Source organism: Hippocampus guttulatus, chromosome 13, assembly GCF_054856545.1.
Source record: "Hippocampus guttulatus isolate MCC_2025c chromosome 13, RoL_Hgut_1.0, whole genome shotgun sequence".
In the NCBI taxonomy this organism is placed as follows: Eukaryota; Metazoa; Chordata; class Actinopteri; order Syngnathiformes; family Syngnathidae; genus Hippocampus; species Hippocampus guttulatus.
Window position 1 is genome coordinate 8,808,232 of NC_141273.1, and position 26,173 is coordinate 8,834,404.

General features: G+C 42.6%; 2 protein-coding genes across 4 annotated transcripts; both read left to right on the forward strand.

Moving 5' to 3' along the window:
• The first annotated feature begins 1,071 nt into the window (after positions 1 to 1,071).
• On the forward strand, positions 1,072 to 13,819 carry znf292a (zinc finger protein 292a). Its single transcript, XM_086127806.1, has 8 exons — positions 1,072 to 1,264; positions 4,329 to 4,483; positions 5,163 to 5,241; positions 5,443 to 5,578; positions 5,673 to 5,875; positions 6,638 to 6,774; positions 7,066 to 7,207; positions 7,300 to 13,819. Exons 1-8 carry the CDS (start codon positions 1,115 to 1,117, stop codon positions 13,390 to 13,392), a joined length of 7,095 nt encoding a protein of 2,364 aa, XP_085983932.1. The 5' UTR covers positions 1,072 to 1,114; the 3' UTR covers positions 13,393 to 13,819.
• Positions 13,820 to 15,132: 1,313 nt separating this feature from the next.
• Positions 15,133 to 25,775, forward strand: orc3 (origin recognition complex, subunit 3). Of its 3 annotated transcripts, none has more exons than XM_086127451.1 (20): positions 15,133 to 15,285; positions 15,362 to 15,419; positions 15,508 to 15,605; positions 16,272 to 16,410; positions 16,746 to 16,850; positions 17,182 to 17,360; positions 17,450 to 17,577; positions 18,594 to 18,753; positions 18,855 to 18,968; positions 20,268 to 20,401; positions 21,084 to 21,147; positions 21,227 to 21,343; positions 21,431 to 21,510; positions 22,790 to 22,923; positions 23,001 to 23,125; positions 23,208 to 23,305; positions 23,368 to 23,509; positions 25,086 to 25,202; positions 25,365 to 25,444; positions 25,576 to 25,775. In XM_086127451.1, the coding sequence occupies exons 1-20, from the start codon at positions 15,262 to 15,264 to the stop codon at positions 25,679 to 25,681; spliced, it is 2,202 nt and encodes a 733-aa protein (XP_085983577.1). In that variant the 5' UTR covers positions 15,133 to 15,261; the 3' UTR covers positions 25,682 to 25,775. The 3 variants fall into 3 exon arrangements, with proteins under 3 accessions (XP_085983577.1, XP_085983579.1, XP_085983578.1); XM_086127453.1 differs by having other exon boundaries at positions 23,034 to 23,125; XM_086127452.1 differs by having other exon boundaries at positions 16,281 to 16,410.
• Positions 25,776 to 26,173: the final 398 nt, after the last annotated feature.

Consider the following 26,173-nt stretch of genomic DNA (forward strand, 5'->3'; position numbering starts at 1 on the left):
CTTTGGGAATGAGACAGGGTACACCCTGGAATGGTTTTCAGTCATTCACAGAATACCTACAGTCAAGACTCTGGGGTCAGCCATCTTGTTGAAGCTGAGAGATACTTTTTGACGAGTGATTAGTGCAAAGGGCTACCAGTTTGAAACACACTTCTGAAATAACAAATTTGCTCAAACTCAAGCTTATGTTTAATCATATGTTGTGATAAGACATGTAAATATATTATTGCCTTATATTTTCACATATAGTGAAAAAAAAGACAGATAACTGGCTTTGAAATGAGAAGACAGTAAATCATTCAACTATTTTTCAATGTATTTTAAAGGCGGGGTTGGTAATAAAAATCTTGCAATATCTCATATCTCAGTGTTGTCAAAAGTAAACACAATTTGAAAGAAAAATGAAGTCGACACACATGATTTGCCTTTGCGGGCCACATAAAATGATGTTGCGGGCCAGATCTGGCGCCAGTGATTAAGCGCCTTGGGTGAACCAAACATGCATGTTTTTTGAATGTGAATGTGAGTGTGAACGGTTGTTTGTGCAGTATGTGCCCTGCAACTAACAGGGAACCAGTCCAATGTTTGTTCCATTCATTAATTCATGAACAATTATTTTAGCAGAAATCGAATATGAACAGATACTGGATTGCTCTGTAGCATGTCAGAAAATGGGCAGAAATGTTGCAGATTTTTTTTCTCAAAGAAAAACGATAGTAAATGTGTTATTTTGATGATGCAACAGATAATCAGTCAGCTTTCTTGAAGTTCGACACACCTAATACGTAATAAACATTTGTACAATCATTGCATCATGTTTTTTCGCCCCTAAATGGAGGAGGGAGTGGTGAATGAAAGAGGTCCGCCACCTCTGCTCTTTCGGTCGTGGACGCTTTGTTTACATTCTACAGTGTGTGTGTATATGTGAGACGCGCATATTTTGGATACCCCCCGCTCCACCCCCACGAATTGATACCAACTCAGACCCACCCACCACCGGCCCCTTCCCCCCTCCAATCCCCACTCCTCCCTCCCCCACCCTACGTGCACGTGCGTGTGCCTTTCTGGCAGCGTAACATCTGTGCGTGCGTACGCGGTCGTGATTGTTGTGAAGATGGCGGAGGGGGAGACGGAGAGGGAATATGACACACCGAAAGCGAACGACGATCTCCGCGGCCGCTTCCACGGCTTGACCGCGGCACTGAGGGAGAGCACGAAGTCGCCGCTGGAAGCCTCGCTGATTTTCTGCCAGGAGTTTTGCCAGGTTCGCCCGCTCCTCCCCGGCTAGCTGTGTTCGCTCTGCGTCCCCTTCTCTGGCTTCCTGGCCGAGGATGTCCGTCTACATTGGCTTACAACAATGTAGCTAAAAGCGCTAGCCACACTGTTAGCTTGCTGCTAGCCCCGAGATGGGCAACAGGAGTGGGGGGCCTGCGTGCTTTTTCGCCCGTCCTACGGTTATGTTTTACTCTTCTTGATAATTCTGCACAAAGACCCAAGAATTTGGGTGCCGGCAAGTCGGGCTCATGTGCGCGGACTATGCTTGTGTTGCTCGCATTTTCCCAGGCCAGACTGCTAGCAGGAGATCAATGCTGCTAGCTGGTATGCAGGGTCCCACTGTCCTGTGCAGCGATCAAGCTGTGGAAAAAAATGATAGCTAGGTTAGCGAATGTTGTTGGCAAAAAAATAAAAAAGAGCACAGAATGAATTGATTACATTTGTAACAGATGTGTAATCGAGTCGTCATAAACACAGCCCCTCGCGTACTGTCTGCGTGAGGATTTTGATCGCTTGGGGGAAGTGGGCTACTTTTGTGAGGTAGGAAAAATCAATTATCTGTTACCAAGGTGTTAGCTTAGGCCCCGTGCACTCATTTTTAACCCAGCTAATCACATCTGATGAAATGCTCATTTAAAGTAGCCACGTTAGCAAGAGATGTGACTGGGATATTTTTTTGTAGCGAATGTGCGGCTGTGGTCAGTTGACTCCATTACTCTCCCGCTATTCTTTTATTTATTTGCCACGACCACGAAAATATCGTCTGTTCGTGTGCTCGATAACCCCGCCGTTCTATTTAGCTCTAATATGTACAAGGTAGCCAACAAAAATGGGGTTCCCATTGAGGATTTCCTGCAACTTACAACAAAGTTCTTTGTGTGAAAGGGCGAGTGCAGCTCGGCCTGTTGTGTTTCCAAACACCGAATAGTAATAAGAGAATAAAAGAGTCGTTCAGCGTCAAAATGAAGTGTAGGGATCTTTCAGGCCTCGTGGTACTTTTGAGTGGACATTGATGATCATAAAATGAGTTGTAACGTTGATGATGCACGTCTTTTTGTAACATTGGTTTCAGAAATGTGTTATAAAGCACATTCAATCTATGATTTCTGTATGTTCAAGTCTATTTGTAATTACGTTATTATCTTCATGCTTTTTTATATTTATGTGGAGTTCAACGTTAAACTCTTGAACCAATACAAAAACTACATAAAAATTACACTGAACATTAGTAGCAAACTGTAACCACAATGATAAATATACTGTTGATACGACACTGACAGGGTCAAATAAAAGGTAGCATTATTGTTTTGCTAAAGGCTATTTTTGGTGATTCTGTTCATAATTTCGATATTGGCTCTCATTAGAATATTAAAGTGTAACAGTGGCTTAATATTTATTTTATTCAAATAAAATTTTCTGAAGACTCATTTCAAACTACTCTTCAGTATTTATTTTGATTATTACATATAGGAGTAGTAATCACAAACTACAATAAAATGAATGAATATGGGTCATAACTAGGTGGCACGGTGGTCGACTGGTTAGCAGAGGTGCAGGGTTCAATTCTGTCTCTGGCCTTCCTGTCTAGAGTTTGCATTTTCTCCCCATGCCTGCGTGGGTTTTCTCCGGGTACTCCAGTTTCCTCCCACATTCCCAAAACATGCATGGCATGTTCGTGAAACACTCTAAATTGTCTCTATGTGTGATTGTGAGAGTGAGTGGTTGTTCGTCTGTATGTGCCCTGCCTACTGCCTGAAAATAGATAGACTCCAACACACCCGCGACCCTCGTGAGGGAAATGGGTGGATAGACCGATGGGTTCATTATAATTTGGAATTGGACAGCGTGGTGAAGACTGGTTAGCACGTCTGCCTCACAGTGCGAAGGTCATGGGTTCGATTCCGGGCTTCGGTTTGACCGCGTGGAATTTGCATGTTATCCCCGGGACTGCTTGGGTTTTGTCTATGTACTCCGGTTTCCTCCCATATTCCAAAAACATCCACGGCAGATCGATTGAACACTCTAAATTGTCCCAAGGTGTGATTGTGAGCGCAAATGGTTTTTCATCTATGTGTGCCCCACGATTGGCTGGCAACCAGTTCAGGGTGTACTCTCCCGACTGCCCGAAGGTGGCTGGGATAGGCTCCAACGCACCCGTGACCCTCGTGAAAATAAAGCGGTTCAGATAATGGCAGGATGGATAGACTATTTGGAACTGTTTTATACCAACAAATGTGAATTAGATCTAAAATATTTGCAAAAAGAGTATTATTTTTGTTCTATTATCTGAAATCATCCTATTCGGCGAAAAAGAGCCAAAAATTAGGTTGTTTGATGAACAACAAATAGTCAACAAAGAGTCACAATCGGTAGTTGCCAAATGGGATATATTGTGGTTGTCTCTGACCATGCATTTTTACTTGTTCTTCTAAAATATATATATTTTTTGTTTATTCTAAGGCCAGTGTTCGGTTATTGCATACACGAGAATACAGTTGAATGTGTATTCATTATAAAACTCACATAAAAGACTTAACTTACCCCGTTTGTGAATACGGTGCACAACTGTTTGCGCACACCAAGTGTTTTAACGTAAACGTAAGGGAAAATGTCATATAAGCATCGTAGGGTTTTAAGTTTTCTATTGTCTTGAATGATTCCATTGTAATTTTCTTTGACCTTCTAGGAAAAACATGGTTGATTTGTTGAACAACTGTTATGGCGCAAAAAGACCGCATGTGTGTAGTATTTTACAGAACCACAATTTATCTCACCATTTTGGGTTGTTTTTGTAAATGCAGATAATTTAATATAGATCTTGTATTGTATTTCAGTGCAAGTGATCATAGTGTGGTCCATTCAAAAGTGTGATAGGAAAAGAGAAGGTTGTGTTAAGGAACAAGTAGCACCTATTTGATTAATAGTGATTCGTCATCTTAGAGCTATGTAAATTAGGAGTAACAATTGAAATCAATATTAGCGCATTCTTTCCAATTGGGAATGGCTAACTTGTATGAGCTTAACACTGACTATCTTGTGTTTTTTCCGGTCAGGCCCTGGTGGATTATGCCGGCCGTTGGAAAACTGACGAGGATCCACTGCCTTTGCTGGAGGTCTACACGGTGGCTATCCTCAGCTTCGCCAATGCCGCCTCCTGTCTCTCCTCCGAATGTGAAAATGTGCCACTCCTACTTGAAAAGTTAACATTGTATGTATGAGCCCTGGAAACGGTCTTTATTCAGTCTTAACACACTGTCAAAGAATTTAGTCAATTGCTGGAAGACTTTTGAGTTTCCTTTCAGAATCTGTCTCTTTTGTAGCTAAATAAGATATCCAAAATATTAGAACACCATCGGAAACTACAATAATCATGAGGCCGGTTGTAGTGTTCCTCGCTTCTGCTTTATATGTTGGACCTTTTTTGGTACAGTAGTTGTACTGGTGCTCATTAGTCATACCCATTGAAGCGTCCGTTAATTATCTATAATCAAACTACACACGGACAAAAACAGCATGCAACCATTTCACCATTGATATGTATGACAATAAAGTTGTACTGTACTTGATACTTGACATAGTCATAAGAGAACATTCATTCATTCATTCATTTTCCAAACCGCTTGATCCTCACGAGGGTCGCGGGGGGTGCTGGAGCCTATCCCAGCTGTCTTCGGGCAGTAGGTGGGGGACACCCTGAATCGGTTGCCAGCCAATCGCAGGGCATCATTAGAGAACAGTGTTTTGAATTATTCATACACACACGGAGATTCATGTTACAAGTCCATATTTCCTGTTCATCATAAATGATGAATAGGTGTCCTTGCAACAATCATTTGTGATTGGAACTAAATGTGGCCATAAGAAATGCCGACTGTTTGGGTTCGCAGGAGCTGTGCGGAGCTGGTTCTCTTACTGCCCCAGCACATCCCTGGTGCCTTATGGGAGGAGTTTAGGTCCTCCATGAAGGTCAGTATCCCCCTTAGCTGTTAGTGGGCATCTTGGATGCTTATCTTTGCGGCGATAGGCCCGTCTGAAGTAATGGCAAAACATTGAGTTGAGCTGGACCTAGACAATATATATGGATTGATCTATTAATTTTGCTAATATGTGTGGGCAGGCAAAAATAAATTAGTCAATGACTACATATTCATTTGTCTTCTGTTACAGTTGGCACACAGCCTTTTGCAAGAAAGTGGGAGTGCACAGCTTCGTCCACTTTTTGCTCTGGCACAGCAAGATGGCATCTGGTCCAACACCACACTCAGCAGCATCTTGTCCAACACCATCCCTCAAAACGAGCAAGGTTCTGGCTCTCACACACAGTTTATTGCACATTGTTTTCATGTGTTCCGTACGCACTATCTCACCTTTCCTCTTTCTTCTTTCCTATTCTTTAGTTCACGAGTATCTTGAGTTGGAAGGCCCCACTCTTCTCAGCATGCGCATAAAGCACCTTATCAAAGTGGACAGTGTTGATAAAGCCGCCGCCCTTGCAAAGATGTGCTCGGAGTACCCAGGATATGAAGGAAAATGGAACTTCAAACAAACCTACTTGCTCTGTATTTGCATGACCAAAAGTCAGGAGCAGCTCATGGAAGAGGTAAGAAGCATCTCATCTTCCATCTTGTGTATGAATTAGTCTGCAATTTTCACTGTCAACAAGACACTTTTGACTGTCTATATCAGTGGGTTCGATGGAACCCTAGGGGTTCTGTGAATCGGTCTCGGGTTCGATGGAGCCTCTGCAATGGAGGTTAAGACACAACCGACTGAAGATGTCAAGTTATGACACGCCCGCTTGGCCATCACTGGCTACAGATGATCACATTACATTGCTTGTGCAATCAGCGCAGCGGGAAATTTTATTCTCTCAGTAGTCAATTTGTGACTGTCGTGATACTACGTCGTATGATTTTATGTTATTGTTAAATGAGTTTTTTATGTCTTGAATTTGTAAAAATAATCATAATAATAATAATTTTTCACTAATGAAGGGTTCAATAAATGTGCATATGAACTGGTTGGGTTCGGTACATCTCATAAGGTTAAGAACCACTGGTCGATATGATTTCATGGGAAACCCAGTCAGTAGAAGCAACTGGATCCGGCAGAACAGTATCGCAAACAATTGTACCCAACTTTTACCTAAGAACAAGAAGCCTTTATTAAATGAATGCAATTCCTTGAATATGGAAAATACAATGCTGGGTGGGATTTATCGGGACTACACAGATTTCTGATGGTGCTGTAGCACCTCCTAGCCCTGGTGTAGTGCTGTGCCTGACAGGCACAGTTGCTCATGTTCTGACTGCCCTTTGCTGATTGATTCCACCTGTAATGGCTGTTTCTTTGGCCTCTGTAGATATCATCAATAGACTGCAAAGATGCTCTGGAAATGATCTGTAACTTGGAGTCTGAGGGAGATGAGAAAGGAGCACAGTGCTTATGTTCCGCCTTTCTAAAGCGACAACTTCTTCAAGGAGACGTTTATTGTGCCTGGTAAGTGTGGACGTTTGTCGTGAAAAAAAATACTCTCAGAACGCTTGCTGCAGTACTTGTAACTTTGGAGGTGTCTGGGGAGACTTTTTTTCAGAGGAACTGAAAGAATCTGTATAAACACCATGTCACTAACAAATGTTGATATCTTCTTTTAGTATCACTAATTGTTCATTCAATCTTAACTCGGAACTTTCAGCATTCTGTGCGCTTATTTAGGGGACACCAGTATATTTCTGTCCTTCCATTCGATTGTCTCGCTCGCCAACTTCATTCTTCGTCATGTTTTTGCAGGGAATTGACGCTGTTCTGGAGTAAGCTACTCATGCGTTTGGAGTCTTCTGCCGACTCCTTCCTCAGCCACAGCAAAGAGATGGCTCTCCTCTGCAGAAGTGTCTGTCACATTCTATTCCTTATCAAAGTCATCCAGAATGAGGTAACAAAAAAAACACAACTCTAGTAGCGCAAGTGTATTTGTTGTCCACTTCAGCAAGCTTCTACAAATCATTTTTTCTGTGTCATGTCCAGGTTGGAGAAGTGGGGCTTCCAGTTTGTGTGGAAATGTGCATTCAAGCTCTGAAAATGACCTCAAGTGACCACACGGATAGCAAATCTACGATCTGCAAGACTATTTCCTGCATCTTGCCGACTGATCTTGAAGTGAAGCGTGCATGCCAGCTGACTGAATTCCTCCTCCAACCAACTGTTGACTCCTACTATGCCGTTGAGTCACTGTACAACGAACCGGATCAAAAGCCCGAGGAGGACGGGAGTCTGCCGGTGCCCAATTCCTTACGCTGTGAGTTACTGCTGGCCTTGAAGACACAGTGGCCTTTTGATCCAGAGTTCTGGGACTGGAAAACATTGAAATGCAATTGCTTGGCACTGATGGGCGAGGAAGCAGCTATCGTGTCATCCATTGACACGCTCAACGACACGGACGAACAAGAGGTGGAAAGTACACAGGGAAAACTGCCGGAGTACAAAGACCTGGAGGACTTTCTGTTAACCACTACAAATGAACTCAATGAAATCGCAGACGAAAAAGAAAAAAACAGAGAAGCAAAGAAACTTCGGGAGCAAGGATTTGTATCAGCTCGCTTTCGAAACTGGCGAGCCTACATGCAGTATTGTGTTCTGTGTGACAAGGAGTTCTTGGGTCACAGAATAGTTCGGCACGCTCAGAAGCATTTTAAAGATGGAGTGTATCTATGTCCTATTTGTGCAGACAGCTTTGAGAGTAAAGAGGTTTTAGAGCCACACGTGGCGTCACATGTCAAGCAGTCCTGCAAAGAGCGGCTTGCAGCAATGAAAACAGTAAGGAAGGGGATAAAACTACCCCAGTCTCCTAAAAGTCCATCAAAAAATATGAAATGTGTTCCTACAACGATGAATAGTCCTGTGAGTAATGACTCCCAAACTGGTATCCAACCAGTGAAGGTTGAGCAAATGACATCTGTCACACAAATAAGTCAAGATTGCTTCTGTCCTGTTAAAAATTGCTCCAAAGCGTTCAAGTTTTTCCGCAACCTCATGGCTCATGTCAGGTCACACAAAGATGACGAAGAGGCCATGAGGTTTTTGGAGATACAGAAACAAAAAGTGGTGTGCCAGTATTGCAGGCGGCAGTTTGTTAATGTTCAACATCTCAATGATCATTTGCAGATGCATTGTGGCAGCAAACCATACATATGCATACAACTGGGTTGCAAGGCCAACTTTAATTCCAATTCGGAACTTCTCATGCATCGGAAAACACACTCAGAGTTTAAGGCCCAGTGTATGTTTCCAAACTGCGGGCAGATTTTCAGCGAGGCCTACCTTTTGTATGATCACGAAGCGCAGCATTACCTTACTTACACCTGCTCGACAGATGACTGCGGTAAAACATTCTATTCGCAGGGGCAGTTCTTATCTCACCAACAGATCCACAATACCAACAATGCAGTCAACAATGTTGTCGTCATTGATGAGAGCGCTCCAGTCTTTCCCAAAGTTGACCCGCCACAGGAGAATATGCCATGTCAAGTCGACATGCAGCCCGCGGCCGTTTGCCTCGACACGAGTAATTCAGATGCTTTTGTGAACGAAGCATCAAAGGCAAACCCATCACCATGCAGTTCCCCAGAGGTTGCGAAAGAGCTCATTCCCGTGAGAGTGAAACATTCAATCGAAAACATGTTGAATTCTGTGGCACATATTGAACTGAAAGATCCAGACAAATGCTACACTCCACTAACAAACCCGAGCCCAGCGCCAGCTGCCTTGAAAGCAGCACTGGAGGCTCAGCATGCACCCCAGGCAATGGCAGAGCAAGTGAAGACTCTCCCGCACCCTGTCCCCAGTGCAACCAATGTCATGACAAGTCAACCCGCAGCAGGGCAAAATAACACACAAGCTGATAATTTTCAGAAAGCGATCCCACAAATGATTTCTTCGAACCAAATCAAGACAGAAATCCCTTCTTCACTGCAGGGATATCCCCCAGGAATGCCTGCTGTATCCAGTAACGAGGAAAACTTGCATAGCTGCCCGCAAAACGAGTGCACAAGGGCTTACAGTACAAACAAAAGTTTGTCGAGACACGTGAAGAAACAACATCCTGAAATCTTTGAGGACTGGAAGTTGGCCAAGAAATACAACAAAGTGGCCAGAATTACAGCAAAAAAGGCACCAGCTGGAGTAGCTGTGCGCAGGCAGTTTCCCAACGGTAACAACAACCTGCCAAATCAGTCCGGACCCCTATGCAACAAACCCGGGATGGAGCAAATCGATTACCCAGCGGGATGTTCCACCTCACCTGCTCAGTGTTATCCCAGCTCAATGGACCCTGTGCCCATCACTCCGATGGTGAACCCCACACTGTACCCATCCTGGGGGAGTGCCAACAATACCGGGGAAATCAGTCAGCCCGATGGGTCCCAATCGTGGTCTTCACCTCAACTGAACAGCTGCTACCCAGATGCCTTCAATGTGAACGAGTGCCCCTCTCGCAGCTATCTTCAGTGGCAGCCCGATCCGTATCCAACCACAGCTTCCCTCCCAGCTGAAAGAGAGCACTCGATGACAGCTTTACATGGAGCCGCTGGGTCTCATGTTGCATCGGATTCAAGTTTGATGTCCCAATATTTATCCAGTTCATTGATGCTTGACAACGGAGGTCAAATGCACAATGGCGTGAATCAGTTTGGACTAATGCCTCCCGATGGCAGGGGAGTTTCAGTGGAGGGAAAGAAAACCAGTGGAAACATGGCAGGACAGTCGGATAATGGGGACAGCATGTCGACCATTCACAGTCTACCTGAAGGAAGCTACCACACTCCGTATGCTCAGAGCGATAACTCGGTGACTCAGAGTTCACCGGTTGATATTCCTATGAAATGTCAGAGCCCAGAGGCCCAAGAAACATCAAAAGCTGCGGGGAAATTAATCAAAACAGAAAACATAGCAGCCCCTGGATATGGACAAATGGACAATGCTGTGGATGGCATGCTTAGCCCACACAATGTCGCCCAGACCGTCTTTCACTTGGAAGGAGACTGTACTAATGCAGAAAGTGAAACTACTGATGAAAAAGATGATACTGACGGCCCAAAAGGAAAGCGTGGCAAGCTCAGCAAGCGAACCAAATGGCCAGCCATTATTAAGGATGGCAAGGTGATTTGTCGGAGGTGCTTCAGAGAGTTCACAAGCACAAAGTCCCTCGGAGGTCATCTGTCGAAACGCTCACAGTGCAGGCCGTTAGATGAAATTGACCTGACTGCTGATCTGCCGACATCCTTTCTTGATTTTCTCAATGACCCACACGTCCCGGAAACGAATGGAGCCATTTTTAACGTGTCAAATGGTGATTTCCCGCAGGAATCATGTAGCTTTACACCTCTGAACTCTTCCGCGGCGCTGAAACAAGAACCCCAAAATACAAATATAACCGACTTTTCAAATGTCTCTGCCGCCGCCCTTGAAAGTCAGCAAGAGAAGGCAGCAGGGCTATCTTACACTGTCACCGCTCCACCTCATCAAGAAGATCACCTGATGGAAATCTCCAATGCCTTTCAAAGGTTGGATTTGATTGAAGCTGCCCAAGAGAAGATGCGGGGTAATTTGTCCTTAGAGCAAAGTCTCACCCATTGTGATACAACCTCTGAACTTAAAAAAAGCAAACCCACACCAACCAAGAAAGATGACAAGGTTTTAGCAAAATCAGCGAAACCTTTTAAATGTGTCAGAGAAGATTGCGAGTACTCATTCATGACAAAGGAGGCATTATTCAGACATTTGAATAAAATGCACGATTACTCTAATGAGATGATTGAGGAACTGAAACGATGTCCATCCAAACTGTCTCCGTACACTTGCCAGATTTGCGCCAAAACCTTTACAAGAACGACAGGCTTGAGAATCCACTATGAGAAGGTCCACCGATTGTCAAAGGCAGAAGCACTGAAGTATAAGATAAGTGCTCGAAATAGACAGCAAGTAGTCCGATTGAACGTTTCGCACACGAGTGAGGCTGACGCCGACACAAGTGGCGTCGCAAAGTCCACCGTTGGCTTTCCCTATATCAAACAGGAGCCCCTTGATATTGAAATTGTACCCCAACCTGACAGTGCAACCAATTCAGAAGCCCCTCACCTTGCTTCACCAGGAAATCTCGTCGACGACGGCTTCCCACATGCAACATCAACTGTCACCTGTTTGCCACCGTTGCAAACCTATTTAGATAACAGGCCATTGGTTGAGGACATGCAGGCTGATCCTGAAAAGTCCCAAGAGCAGCTGACGCTGGCGGCTACATGTCCAGATGGCCAACACAAATTTGGTTTAACCGAGAAATGTGGTCTCACGAAAGCAAAAGAGCATCACACTGTCGGCAAAATAAGGGAACCCAAGTTCAGCCTTCCTCCTGGTTCTGCTTCATCTTCCCCAGAAAAAGCAAGCAGCTCCAAAAACACTCCCAACCTCGATGAAGTCCACAAAAAGCTTCACAAAAGAATGGGGCTTAAAATGTGTGACGCCGACAACGCCTTCAGTCCGTATAGACCATATCGCTGTGTTCATGAAGGTTGCACTGCTGCATTTACCATCCAGCACAATTTGATCCTCCATTACCGGGCCATGCATCAGGCATCCCTGCCCCCAAGCAAAGCAGAGAGCAGCCCCGAGATGATGAGCGTACCAAATGGCCAAGAGAGCTATGAGATCGTGGGCAAAGGACACGAAGTCAGGTGTCAAGTGAAAAACTGCTCCCGTGTGTTCATGGGAGTCACAAGGCTAGTGCAACATTACCTTTTGCTTCACAAATTCACTCGCGACAAAGCCACTTCAATGATGGCGAGCATGGTCATCGGGACTTTCACCTGCGATCGGCCCGAGTGCGCCCTGCCCTTTAACTCGGTGGAGAAGTACATCGAGCACATAAAGAATTTCCACAAAGAAATTGCCGTCTCGGAGAGCGGCTCAGTTGATACCACTTTTAAATGCGAGTACGAGGGCTGCGAGCGCTTTTACTCCACCAAGTCGAATCTTCTTCGCCACCTGATAAAAAAGCACGACTATGTTTATGAGCCAAAATCAACTGACGGAAGAAGGAATAGATCTATAGGGCTGTTCACGGGGATGAACAATGGAAAGGAAAATGTGGAAAACAAATTCAAATTGAAGAAGAAAAATGTCAAGAAAAAAGAAGGTAAGACCATTGAACATTGGACCAATTTTGGGAAGCCTACACTTAAAACCCACGATGAAGCCACAGCCATGTGCACGAAGAAGTGGCCGTTGCAGTACCCATGCATGCTAATAGGCTGCGACACAATTGAGGAAGCAGAAAGAAGTATTTTTAAGCATTACGTGACTCATGGCCTCACAGAGAGATACATCGAAGACCAGAGGAGCCAGTTCATTTTCTGCAAGAAGTACCGATTCAAAGACGCCGACAAATCAGACGGCGCATCGTGCGCATCCTCTGAGGAGACAGAGCCAGAGGAAGGCGACAAATACACCGAACAAAACGCAGAGGAGTCGGTGGAAAGAATAAGCCAAGATGACAGCAAGCTTTCTAACGACGAAAGCCTCGAGTCACAAGCCTCAACTGGGACGGAAGGCGGCGTTAAAAGAGGGCGTCCCCGAAAACCTGTCAATCCAACACCAGCTTGTCCCGAGAGGATACAAACCCTTCGCACTCGCACGACTGTTAGCGGCTCAAGAGAGAACTCAAATCCTGGTACCCCCGTAGCCCAAGAGCAGCAAGAGGACGTTAACGCCATGGCAGGGTCTTTCAAACCTTTGGGGCTGGAGGACTCTTTCCTTAAGTTCTTAGAAACCGCCGAGTCGACCCACACCACCAAACGCAAACTGAGCGATAAGCCTACCGCCGAGCTGCCGTCCAAAAGACGACAAACCCATAAACAAAGGACTGCTTTGAGAACTAAAACCAGTGATCACTTTGGAGGTTGTGAGAAACTCGTAGACTTTAGGAATCCACATAATCTCAAATCGGTGAGCAATGTGAAGATAGTCATGGATAAAACGTTTTCAAACGGTGCTGATCTTTTGCTGAAGCAGCTGCAAGACATGAAGCCCTTGGTCATGATAAAAAAGTGGCTTTACAGCGGATCATAGCCCCCCATGTTTTATTTCCAACTCCGTCTCACTCAGGATTTGAGAAGTATGCTGCAGAATGGTTTGACAATGCATCAAATTTCCAACTGTTAACAGTAATGGTCACGGTTCATGAGAAAATGGCCTATTTTATACACCATGAAATTAAATGTCTTGGATGATTTTAATTATGTATGTTAGTCCTAATAACCAGGTAATCCCTAGGGCATAGATTTTAGATTCATGTTTGTATTTATGCTTAGTACTGAAGATGTTTTTTTGCTAAATGGATACTTTTAAAGAAAAAAATGTTTTTTATATATCCCTATGGGATTTAATGTTTCGTTTGTATTTATTTCATCCTTTTTCAACACTAGTAGACCTATCTGTAATATTTACATGTCTTCCACAAAGTGTTCAATAAAATGTTACTGTTCTTTTTGTAAAATATTGTCTGTGTACTTTAAGGTGTGAGGGGCGTATTGTCAATAAGGGTTCCTTGCACAGACAGTGTGTAGTGTCTTGCTGTGAAAATGCATGACAAATTCGTTTCACAAAAATTTATCACGATTAAAACAAAAAGAAGACTTTCATGAAATGGTTAAAATTAAACACACAGCAAGAATACATCAACATTGATTTCATATTTCGGGGGCATTCTTGTACAGTAAAAAGAATAAATGCAGCAGCCATACAACATGCATACTAACCTTGGATATGCTTTGCAGTAATGTTTCACCAGTTCATACAAGCGCTTCACAAATTTGACAGCAACCACCCCCAATTTTGTTTCAGACTAGCCAACATCATGGAGCATTTAAGGGAACTCACTTCAGAATTTATCACTTTGATGAGGAATGAGAAAATTCTGAAACCCAGATTTAATTTAGATTGAATGAATCAATGCATAACATTCAACCACTCGACAAAATGTTCTGTTTGGAAATGAAAGTAAATACATCACATTAACTGGAGCGTGTGATATAGCTTTTACAAACTAGTGTATTAACTATTGCAGGGACAAAAGAATGGATGTTGGAATTAACTAATGCTGTTAATGTAGGGGAAGTTGTCTCCTGAGCAATATAAGTTGTCTGTTTACATTTTGAGAACATCGGATTCAAGTAGAGCGAGAGCACAGTGACGGGCACAACATTTGAAGGAGAAATCAAGTAAAATAATTTCTTGACAACAATATGTGCTCTATGGCCCTACTCGTATTCATACACTACTCTGATTAATATTGTGTTTCTCTCTCTCTCTCTCTCTCTCTCTCGCTCTCCACACGCTTTGAAACGTTCACCAATCACACGAAATCACGCCATTGCTTATTTATATTTTTAACGTCTTCGTGATGAAGAACTCATGACCGAGAGTAGAAATGTTTGATCAAAATTGGACGAGACAATCATCAGTACGTAAACCATTTTTGAGACATTTTTCAAATGTAAAAGATGTCTTGGCTCATTAATTAAAAGGAAGCAACACTTAGAGGACGTGTTTTAAGAGTTCGCTCTGTAGCAACTGCGTGGAGGTATGTTCAAGATCGCAAATGTTAGCACATGGAAAGTGAGAAATAAAAAAGGGTTGGGTGTGGCTTGCATTTATCATTTCTTTCATATTTCAAATTTAGTTGTTACTGCCCTAATGAAAAAAGGCTTTGATTTAGCGTTTTGTGTGTGTGCGTGTGTGTGACGCTGACAGTCAAGATTTGGAGTCTTGAACACACCTTTTTTTCCGTCAACGTCATCATGGCGGGAAGCAGCAGACTTTTCACGGGTGGGGAGGGGGTATTTTTATTTTGTCCTTCTCACTGGAGGAGTTCAACGAAATAATCAACGAACCGGTGAAAGGACTGACACCATTTCACAGTTTGATGGGCCGTTAAAAATGTCCACGTCTTCAGTATCAACGGTAATGTTTCGTGTTTACTGGAACTTTCGTATTATTTTTTGTCTGCGTACTTTCTGACACTAACTCCACATTCTAGGGTTGTTTTGTTTTCAAGCCAAACACCAAGAAGAAGAAAACAAGCTCCCTCAGTTTAGGTAAAATGAGCCGCCTGTTTCCATTATTAAGCTTCAGCAGTTGTAGTTATCGCTTTTGTGTCTTAAATTGTATTCCCGTCGCCCACAGACGACCATTTCACTCATGGTTGCAAAGGCGCGGAGACGAGTGACTTACGGTTCAGACTCTTTCATGATTTATGGAATAAGACAAAAACGGATACAGAGGTATTTCATACAATGGTACACTTTGAATGGTTGACACATTGACAAAGAGTTTTCGAGAGATGACGTTTGTCCATAAAATCTATTGCATGTTGACAGAGATGTAAGCTCTCCAGTTACAGCAGCCTGGATGGGATGATATTTTCCAAACAATCTATGCTGACAGCAAAAAAGCACATCACTAGAGTAATGTTTTATAATAGGGTTGGGAATCCATCCATTTTCTGTAGTGATAGACGAACAATCATTCAAATTCAGACCAATGGACAATATTGACTATTTCGTTACATTAACATGCATGGTTTTGGGAGCCAGAGTATCAGTGATTTTATGCTTGTCACTCACTGTTTGGCATAGTTTTTACTCCAGATGACACAACCCACCTCAACAGTGGCCAGGAATCGAACCCTAGTCGTCTGTATGAAAGGCATCTAGCTGTGTTTACCATTATCGGGGCATAAGAAAACCTATGCAAGAAGGGGTACAACATGCACAAACACAGGAGGGCCAGAACTGAGAACCTGAAATGACCCTTGGTTACTACGTTCCCACACTTCCCCTTACTCATTTCATAAAATGACACTGAATCAATTTTAGAGTCGAATATTAGGAAAAATGATAACAGCAGAAAACATTTGATACAAAAATGTATCACGTGTTTACTCTCAGATTTTGCAGGATGAACTCAACAAGAAAGTCCTGGACAGCTTGCTGGACTTCACCAGGAAATGCTCCATCACTCGCCAACACAGCAACTGGGCCTGTCAGATGAGGGCCAGCGAGATTCCCACTGCAGCACTAATGCTTGGTATGATGATGATAATGATATTGTTGATGATGATGATGCGAAAGGTGATCTTTGGATGTTTTTGGGGACAGTAGTGAGAACCTGGACTTTGTAACAGTTGGGTTACAGTTCAAGTCCCTCTGTTGACAAAAATAACAAAAAATAGATGTTAGAGATACTAGTCTAGGAACCAAAACGAGCCAAAGAAGTGCAGCATACACCTTCACGCTCACATCTCTTCACATGCATGCCTGAATGTGTGTGAGCAGTTTCTCTGTGTAGGGTGCAACACAAGCTATACAGAAGAATGTAAATTGAATTTTCCTTTTTTTGTCATCTCCCCATATCTTCACTAGGAGTGAATGTGCCAGATCATGACATGACCTTCCAGAGCCTATCTGAGCTGCTCCAGCAGTCTGTCACTCCTCACGTGGCCTCTGTCCAGGCCAAAGAATGTGCAGGTAACTTAATTCACAACATGGAGAAAGTTCAAATAAAACAACATAAATAATACAGCGGAATTTCAATCAACCACACTCCACATTTATGAAAAGCTTGTTGATTAGATTTGGAAACAAGATCCCCCCCCTCCCCCATGTAAATAAGTACATAAATTTTCAGGATCAAACTTTCATCATAAATGAAAAGTAAAAAGCAAAACACAATGTTTACTTAAGTGAGGTCTAGTCAGGGCTGATACATGGTGGCATTCTGTGTAATTGCAGAGGGGTTGAACTTTGGTTTAAGTCTGAAATACAAGGTTTCAGTGTAGTGTATGTGCTACTGTTTCAGCTTTGAAGCACCTGATGAAGAGGGTCTTGGAGAGGTTGATGGACACATTGGTGGGTGCTGCTGATGAGGAGGAGGAGGAGATTGAGGCGGCGGAGTTGCAGCAGAGCGACACTCCAGTTCATACGAGTGTGCACTGCTCCTTAAGCGTGCTCTGTGAATGGTACAACACACAAACAAAGGTAGGACCCGTGCATCATGGCCTTTATTTATTTATTTATTTTTAACTTTTGCGATCACCTAATCCAATTTTTTTTATTTACTGCTGCAGAAATCTAGCACTCCTGGAAAAAAGCGCAGTTCTCCAAGTAAAGACCAGTATCCCCCTGTTGTGATTATTTTTAAAGATTTAGAGGCCTTCAACCAAAAAGTTCTTCAGGACTTCATTCTCATCTGCAGGTAACATTGAACTCTTGCAGTATTCCCATGGTTGTGCGAATGACTGAAAATGCATATGTCTGGTTCGGCCCTTGACTTGACAACCTGTAGTTACGTTCCCCCCTTATCTCTGGTCTTCTTTATTTCTGAACTGTTTTTAAAATAGTTTATTAAATCACATAGCATTTCGAGATATAGTTAAACCGCACATGCCAAGCTCAATCAGTTTTGCTGGTCGATGTCAAAATTGTTCTCTCAAAACATAAATTTACCCGCAGGAGACAATACAATAAATTTCATCTATATTTATATAGCGCTTTTACAACAGCTGCAGCTGTAACAAAGCGCTTTACAGAATAGTTAATATAAAATAACAAAATATGGTAAAATAACATAAGACATGGATGGCCATGCAATCGTAACCACTATTTCTGCATACCATCATGTAAATTAAATTGAATTGAAGCGTATTTACAAGTCACACATTTTTCATAGTTTGGTGTGACTATATTATTATAGGTGTGACGTTTAAAAAGTATAGCTTGGACTGGGACATAAATCCCCGTTACCTAATCGTGCCGCTACTTCACCCATTAGTTGCCAGGACCACAACTACTTCTTCCATTTCTTCTCCTAATTTCTTTTGGCTCTTGACAATTTCTTTTGGTGGAATATAGCATACGGCATCCGCAAGTTTGGCATCTGTATGCTAAAAAAAGTGCCCTCTCTATGTCATGATAAAACAAAAATAATGTAAACCTACTTAGCCTTTGAAGACACCTGATAGGCAAGTGAAGAAAGGAAACTGGAAGGTTTGTTGAGTGGTACTGTCACCGACATGTAATTTACGGTATACATATTGCTTGGATTATTGTTTGACCTTCGGATTAGACACTGTGGCAACAGTGGTTGCCACAGTGTCTAACTTCTTGTTGAATTTATTGTATAGTGTATAACAATTGTATGAACTACCTGTTGGTAAAACTGTGGACATGGAACCAAGGTGTGTGAAGCTGACAACTCTGTCTGTGTAATAGTCGATATGTTGAGCGGCTTCCCCTCATGTTCATCTTCGGCATCGCCACGTCGCCGAGCACCATCCAGCACATGTTGCCCCACTCAGTATCGTCGCTGCTGTGTATCGAGCTCTTCCAGTCTCTGTCATGCACTCATCACTTGGCCACTGTCATTGACAAGGTGCACATTTATTCACATTACATAAAGATGACATCAAAATGTACGTTTGATCCTAATTTTGATGAAATGACGTATTGGTTTTGTTCTGTTACATGCTCTAGTTGATCCTCACCCCGAAGTTCCCTTTCAAGCTGTCTGGCAAAGTCATGCAGGTGCTGATCAGCCTTTTCCTCTACCATGACTTCTCAGTGCGAAATTTCATCAAGGGTGTGCAGGTACCTACACAATAGCCTCTGAAAGCCTTGTTCGGTGTATGGACCTTGATTGTATTGTGTGTATCCCCTTTCACACTGCCAATAAAAGCTGTCATTTTTCTGTCCGGTATATGCCATGAAAAAGTATTTTCTTTCTTCTCAAAATATTCAACATTTTCAAAGCTACCTGGCCCTGCGTGGAAAAAGATCTTACCCTCTTTGTTAAAACTCATTCAGTACCAGCCAATTCTGGACCAAGTCTGAAAAGACGTTTAAAAACGTCTTTGGGAGTGAATGAGTTCAATGATGAAGTAATTATTTGTGTGAATTTATGGAAATCTGAATCCGTCGGTTTCACTGTCCACACCCATGCTTGATGACCTTCAAACCATTTAGTCAAGAAATCATCAAGGGTTAACCCTTTCAGGGACAGCGGTTACTACAGTGGGCAGCTTATCATGCTATCAGGTTAGAGGGTGCATGAAGGGGTTAATAGAACCTGTCTAAGAAAATGAAGTCGGCCGAAAGATCTCAAAAAGCTGCAACAAAATGCTATAAACAAAAAAAAAAAAAATCAAGAACAGATGAGAAATAGTCATTGACATCAATGTGGAAATGGTTGCAAAGCCTTTCTCAAAGGACACTAGTGAACCACGGTGAGAGCCAAATGGAGAAACGTGGAAAAGTGGTTAACATCTAACCTGCAAAAATGACGTAACGGCTCGTTGCAGAAATACAACATTATATCAACTGTCAAACATGGTGGTGGGACTGTGATGACTTGCTGTGATTGATGGAATCATGAATTCTGCTCTTTACCAGAAAATGCTGAGGGAGGGAGAATGTTTGGCCATTAGTTGGTGACCTCAAGCTGAAGCAAATGATTTTCAAGCAGGACGACGAATCAAACATATGAGTAAATGGCTTAACCCCCCCAACCCCCCTAAAAACCGGTTTGCGAGTTGCCGAGTCAAAGTCTGGATATGAATTTGATTAAAATGCTGCACAGGCAGCACCTTAAAAGGCCGTTCATGCTCTAAAAACATCCTCTGTCACTGACTTAGAACAATTCTGCAAGCAGGAGTGGGCCAAAATATCTCCACAGATGTGAAAGACCAAAAAAAAAAAACATTCTCTAAAGAATTCTTGATTTCAGTTGTTGCTGATTAGGTTTAGGGGGCAAGTACTTTTTCACACAGGTATTCCCCCCCCCCCCCCTTGATGAATTTGTGTCAAATGTTGGGCTTTTGTGGGATCAAAGTCCACTTCCTCTGCAAAAAAAAAAAAAAAGAGCCAAATGTTATCTCCTTTGTGCTGAAGCTGGCCCTGCTGGAGCACTTCCACTCGCAGCCTCTCAGCGTGCTGTGCTGCAAGAAGAAGGAAGCGCTGCGTAATCTGGCGCAGCTCAGCCACGAGGACCTGCAGAGGATTAGGCAGCTGCCTTCATTCACCAGGTACACGGGTCACTGGTCAAAGTTTAAAATTCTCTGTGGACAAAAGTATTAGGACATGTGGAAAGTGATCTTTCTGGGAAATTGTTTTAAAAGAACTTTAGGTCTATTCAAATTCAAGGACTTCTCAGGGATCGGCAGTTACCCCTGGTGCGTTGTTTTTATCTGAGAACCTCTGGATTCACTACCGATATATGTTTCGAGACGATGGTTGATATCTGATTTGCTTGTACTGTATTCTCAAGTAATGGAAAAAAATCCATTATAGGGGACAACACTCACCATTTAAAAAAAACAAAAAAAAACTTTTAAAAATGTACAGACAAAGTTAGGTCACATTTTGATTGTACAAGACGAATGTGCAATGCAGAGGTTTTTAAACATCCTAAATTGCCACAGTCCTCAGCACAAAAATAACATCCACTGTACATCATCAAAACATCCAAAACACTTGAAGTTTGTCCTTGAGTAAGAGGCATTGCAAAAAAAAAAAAGAGAAAAAATTGCACTCTCCTACATGACAGCAGATTTGTTTTTTTTCCCCTGTTCTTCACAAATTCCTAATTGTACCATTCCAGAGCATCTGTAACTGATTCGATGAGGCTCATACTTTTGTCCATGTAATGTGTATGTTCATGTAGCGCCAATGGACTATGTATGCTCAACATCTTCGTCTGTTCTTCAGGTATGTTAAAAAGCAGGAATCCCAAACGCAGGTTCAGCTGTCAGAGGATGATGCTTACTTAAAGGTACGATGTTCTAGTAGTTTCACCGCGACACCTAACTTTGCTGACATGAACATTTGAGCGAGACTTTCAACTGTTTTAGGAGGTTTGCCACAAGCTGATAAAGGATCTTTGTAAATACCACAAGCACTATTATCCCTTGCTGAGGTGTCTTCATGCTTTGACCTCGTCGCTGCCTCGCTACCCCCTTGGAAAACAGGCAAGAAATCCCTTTATCTCAACAAAGCATCCTTTTTTTTTCCTAAACTGTCATTGTTGCTCCCATGTAACACTGGATTACCCGCAGATCCGGGAGCTCCATTTAATTTGCCTGGAGAAGAATGTTTGGGAGACGGAGGATTACCAGTCAGCCATGAAGCTGCTTAAGTAAGCCTATATAATTAATCTTACTTCTCTTGGTCTATTTAAATGGCTGAAATGTAAGCACTGGCTGTGTTGCAAATGAGAATTTACACTCACTGGCCACATTAGGTAAACACGCACACAAACACACACACACACACACACACACATATATATATATCATCTCTGTATGAATTATTCTGCATAGTAGCAGTTGTCACTGGTCTAGAAAAAAAGTAAAAGTAACAAGGAAAAAAAGATGTGACAAAATGTTATGAAAAGAAATAGTTACCATCCATCCATCTTCCGATTCGCTTATCCACACAAGGGTCGCCGGGCGTGCTGGAGCCTATAACAGCTGTCTTCGGGCAGTAGGTGGAGGACACCCTGGACCGGTTGGCAGCCATTGTTTTTTTCCTCATAATAACCTGATTTATTTTAAAATAAGTCTTCATTTATATAAAAATGAGACTTTTTGTCATGATACTCTGACTTTGGTACACATCGGCCTTAAATTGTCAGCAGTTTTATGTCCACCTCACCCACAAACCTATTGAAAATGGATGGCTTCAGGCTGGGGTGGCTGTTGCATAGATCGTGAGCTACCGGTCGATCGGGAAGGGAGTGTCAGTAGCTCTCATAGGATTAACTCAAACACTGCCAGCCCTCCCAGTTTTGTGCTATTGATATAATATACTGTAGCTGCCTGTCAATGTTGGTAAATGAGTTTTAAAAAATCCTCCACCTATCATCTGTTGTGAAAATTGTCACTTGATTGGCATCCATGGCAGCCTGTCATACACCTTTTGCATGCCTCACTAATGCGCATACAAGGGCGCTAACTGGCGAAGACAGCAGTTTCCATCGTTATGTCCAAGTACCAGTCCAACATGAATGATCTTCATTGGGAGGGGTCCGCACAGCTCGCTTTCAGATGCTCCTGTCCGGCCGGACTCCATGCAAGTTGTATTGTGCAATATGGTTTTATGTAGTTTTGCATGGTATACCCAGATCATTTGTACATATACTGTAAAGAATTCCAAGTATTAAAAAACAACTAATAAATAAATGAAGTAGGTCTACTATATGGGCGTGGTCGTTTTACAAGTAGCACGCATGCTGAGAGTGTGGGCACAACTGACTTAAAGGTCTGTCTTTGACGCCCTAAAGTTCGACAGCGCCAAAGTCAAGGCCATGAATCGTTTCTATTGCGCCCTCAGGTGGCCAACAGCATGATTTTTAATTATTGTATGAACTCTGGGCCATATTTTGAATCGGGAACCTCTCGTGGTTTCTCCTCCAGGATGTTGGCCAAGGATGAGTTGATCGCTTTGCTCCAAAAATGCGTAGAGATCCTGCAACCCATCAAGTCAAAAATGATGAAGAGCGCCTTTGTCCAGCTGGAAGACATGCTCAACAAATTCAAACAGTTGGACGGTGAGTTGGGAGAAGCATCTGCCCAGTGCCGGCTTTGCCTAAGTCATCTCCCTAACTTGGGATAATTACTACCACAGGAATAAGGAGCTTTTCCTTTCTTCTCCGAGCAGGGGTAAGTGAGGTGGTACGATTCGACGAAGAGAGACTCACCTCTCCTTTGAAGAACTTTCAGAAGAAGACCGACCTGTTCCAGCTGCAGAAGGTAACAAAACACTCCACTGTGGAATGTTATGTACAAAACTTTGTTGTTGGAGATGTTTCCATATTTTACCTACCCTCAACAGGCTCTTCTGGAGATGAACGAGTCTAGAAGGTCCAAGAAACGGAGTCCATATGAAAACCTGCGAAGCGAAGTCTTGGAGTTTATCGACAACCTCGTAAAGTGAGACATATTTATCTTCTGATTGTCAGCTTCCTGTTTGTCAACGCTCCCTCGCATCGTAGGAGTCACCTGCCTCCTCCAGAGTCTCAGACGCTGAATGAAGTGTGCTACTACAGCTCCTCGTCCTTCGTGAGACGCCACCTCAACGCCACACCCCGCACCTCCATTCAGGCGGCACTCAGCAGCCCTTACTACTATCTTCCGGTATGTCAGCGTCATATTTCAAGCATGGACACGTGTGGTGGAAGATTAGGTGCTGCTTTTTTAAAAAAATTTTTTTGTTATTGAGGATTTTAAAGTCTTGTTATTTATTATACACTGACAATGTTTAACATTGACATGAAAAAGCAGCATGTATTCCACCAGCATGATAGGAAAAATAGCAAGCAACAAGAGCGGATATTAACCAAATGATATCCTGTTTATAATATATGAGCTATATCGGAAAGGTTCCACAACTTGTGTCCAAAAGATATATTTCAATTTCAATCCACAAGTTTTCTCCGTCGAAGTAAACTGCTTGGCGTCTAAAACACTTTCCTAGCCTCCTCTGCAATGTCTTCATGCACTCCTGGAAGGATTCCTCCAGGATCCTCCACAGCTGTCATCACGGCCATTTTGATGTTTTTTACCTCTTCAAAACAAGGACGCTGAGTTGTCCTTCCACAATTCTGACCTCTCCTCGTGCTTTTCTGAATGAAGGATCTCTTTGTAGATGTGCTGGTTGATCATCAGACCAACACGGAAGGGGATTTCATTTAATTTATGTTTGAAATGTATCTTCTGTGTCACCAGTCAAGAAAAAAACCAAACCAAAAAAAACCTCTCTCAAAAGATAGATGCACACGCACGCAGTGTATGTGTGTGTGTGTATAGTACCAGTACATGAAAATGACAAAGAAAACCGTTGCACTGCTGACGACTAAACTGTACAGACTAAACTATACATGCTCAAAATAATCAAGGGGCAATACAATCTGTAAATAAGTTGTTTGACAATAGTTATGAAATGATTATTTCACATTAAAGGAACGCATGCACTTTGGTTTTCTGGGAAACAGAATGAATCTTTTTTTTGTTTGATTAAAAAAAATTATATGGATAAAAAGGAGGTGAAAATACATTTTAGAGCAATGCCTTTCGTTAATTTGGTGTGAAATTGTTAATATCAGAGGTGGGCATTGTGTTTCTGTCAGCCAATCGGTGTCAAGAATGTAATTTCCATGTCACACACAGGCGCCACACCAGCTAGCATGCAGTCATTTAAAGAAAAAATAAATAAAATCTACAGACACACTCACATCGTGGTTATTGGTGAAATAACAATATGGGACAAATGGCATTGAGGTCTGTCGGACTAAAAGGTGTACAGCAGTTGTGCGGCCCCTGCGTGTGATGTAGTACCGGGAAGTTTGTTCTCAATGCCGTTTGGCTGTCGCCGAAAACTCAGATGGACTTGGAATGCTGACAGCAGCTCACCGACGTGACTCACCACACTGACGATGCCCACTTCCAGTTAATATTTTACTGTACCTTTGCTATGTTGCGCCACAATTTTTATGTTATTGTATTTTTCGTCTCCCATCAATCACTATAAAAGTAAAGTCAGCTCAAGTCTCATGAGATTTGCTGACATCTCATGTGACTTCACGAGGGTTTAAAGGCCAGCGTTTGTTTGATATACAGGGCACAAATTTCGAGACATTTTACTTGAACTTCAAATTTGATGCGTTGCGATGCAACTGCATTGTGAATGTTTTCTTTTAAATTGTTGTTGCAGAATGAGAGCCTACAAACAGATGACGGGAGTGTCTCCAATGCAGCGCCTGACATCTGCATCGTGCACAAGCTGCACCTAGAGTGCGGCCGCCTCATCAACCTCTATGACTGGGTGCAAGTGAGTTTACTTGTCTATTTGCCACATAAACACATCACCTTTGAACTTTGCCCTGACAATGTCATCGATGGTGTTTTTCCCTGGAGGTTGTTTGTTTTGTAGATCAATATATTATTGATCCAAATATTTGACAGCTGTTTGGATGGCGGTGTTTGTCTTTAGGCCTACTCAACCGTGGTGTCTGCAGCGGAGGGGAATGATCCAGATTCAGATAACTTTGGAAAAGTGGATGACGTCAAACAGTATCTTTTTCTAACATGTAAATGTAATTTTCTTAGATGTAAAAAAAACAACAACAACAACCCCATACATTAAAAAAAACAAAGCTTTTCATGGCACGGGACACTGGGAAAATGCCTTAACAGTTCTCCAGCGCTCGGTTTATCAGGGCCGTTTCGGAGCTGGAATTTTTAGGCTTTATCAAGTCCACGAAACAGAAGACGGACCACGTGGCCCGACTCACTTGGGGAGGATGCTGACCCATTGGTCCAAAAACAAACCAAAAAATTGCCTTGGAGAAACTGTAGTTTTTGTAGTTCTGTCCCTTTAATTAAAATTATTTCATGCCTCAAATGTTAAGTTTCTGTGCTAATTTTTTAAAATATTGAAAGTATAAGTTGATACTCTATTGGATTTCAAAGTACTGCTTGGGAGGGTTTTCTTATATTTTGAAAGTTAGGCTTTTATTTTTCTGTATAATGCATGTTCGTTGAATATGAGAGAGCAAAACAGAGCTACAACTTGTTTGCAGTGTTGCTAAATTAGCTTTTCTTATACTGGGCATCTTTTCCAACACCATTGGCAACTATTTTTCCAAAACAATAGAAGAGGAAAAATTAGAACAGTTGTCTTTGTTATTCATCAAAAAATGTACAATGTTGAGGTTGGCATGTTGGCTTGGTCCTGAGTAAGTGTTTCAGGTTTTCATGTGGCACCTTTGCAAAATTGTCCACACCTGCCATAATGGGTAT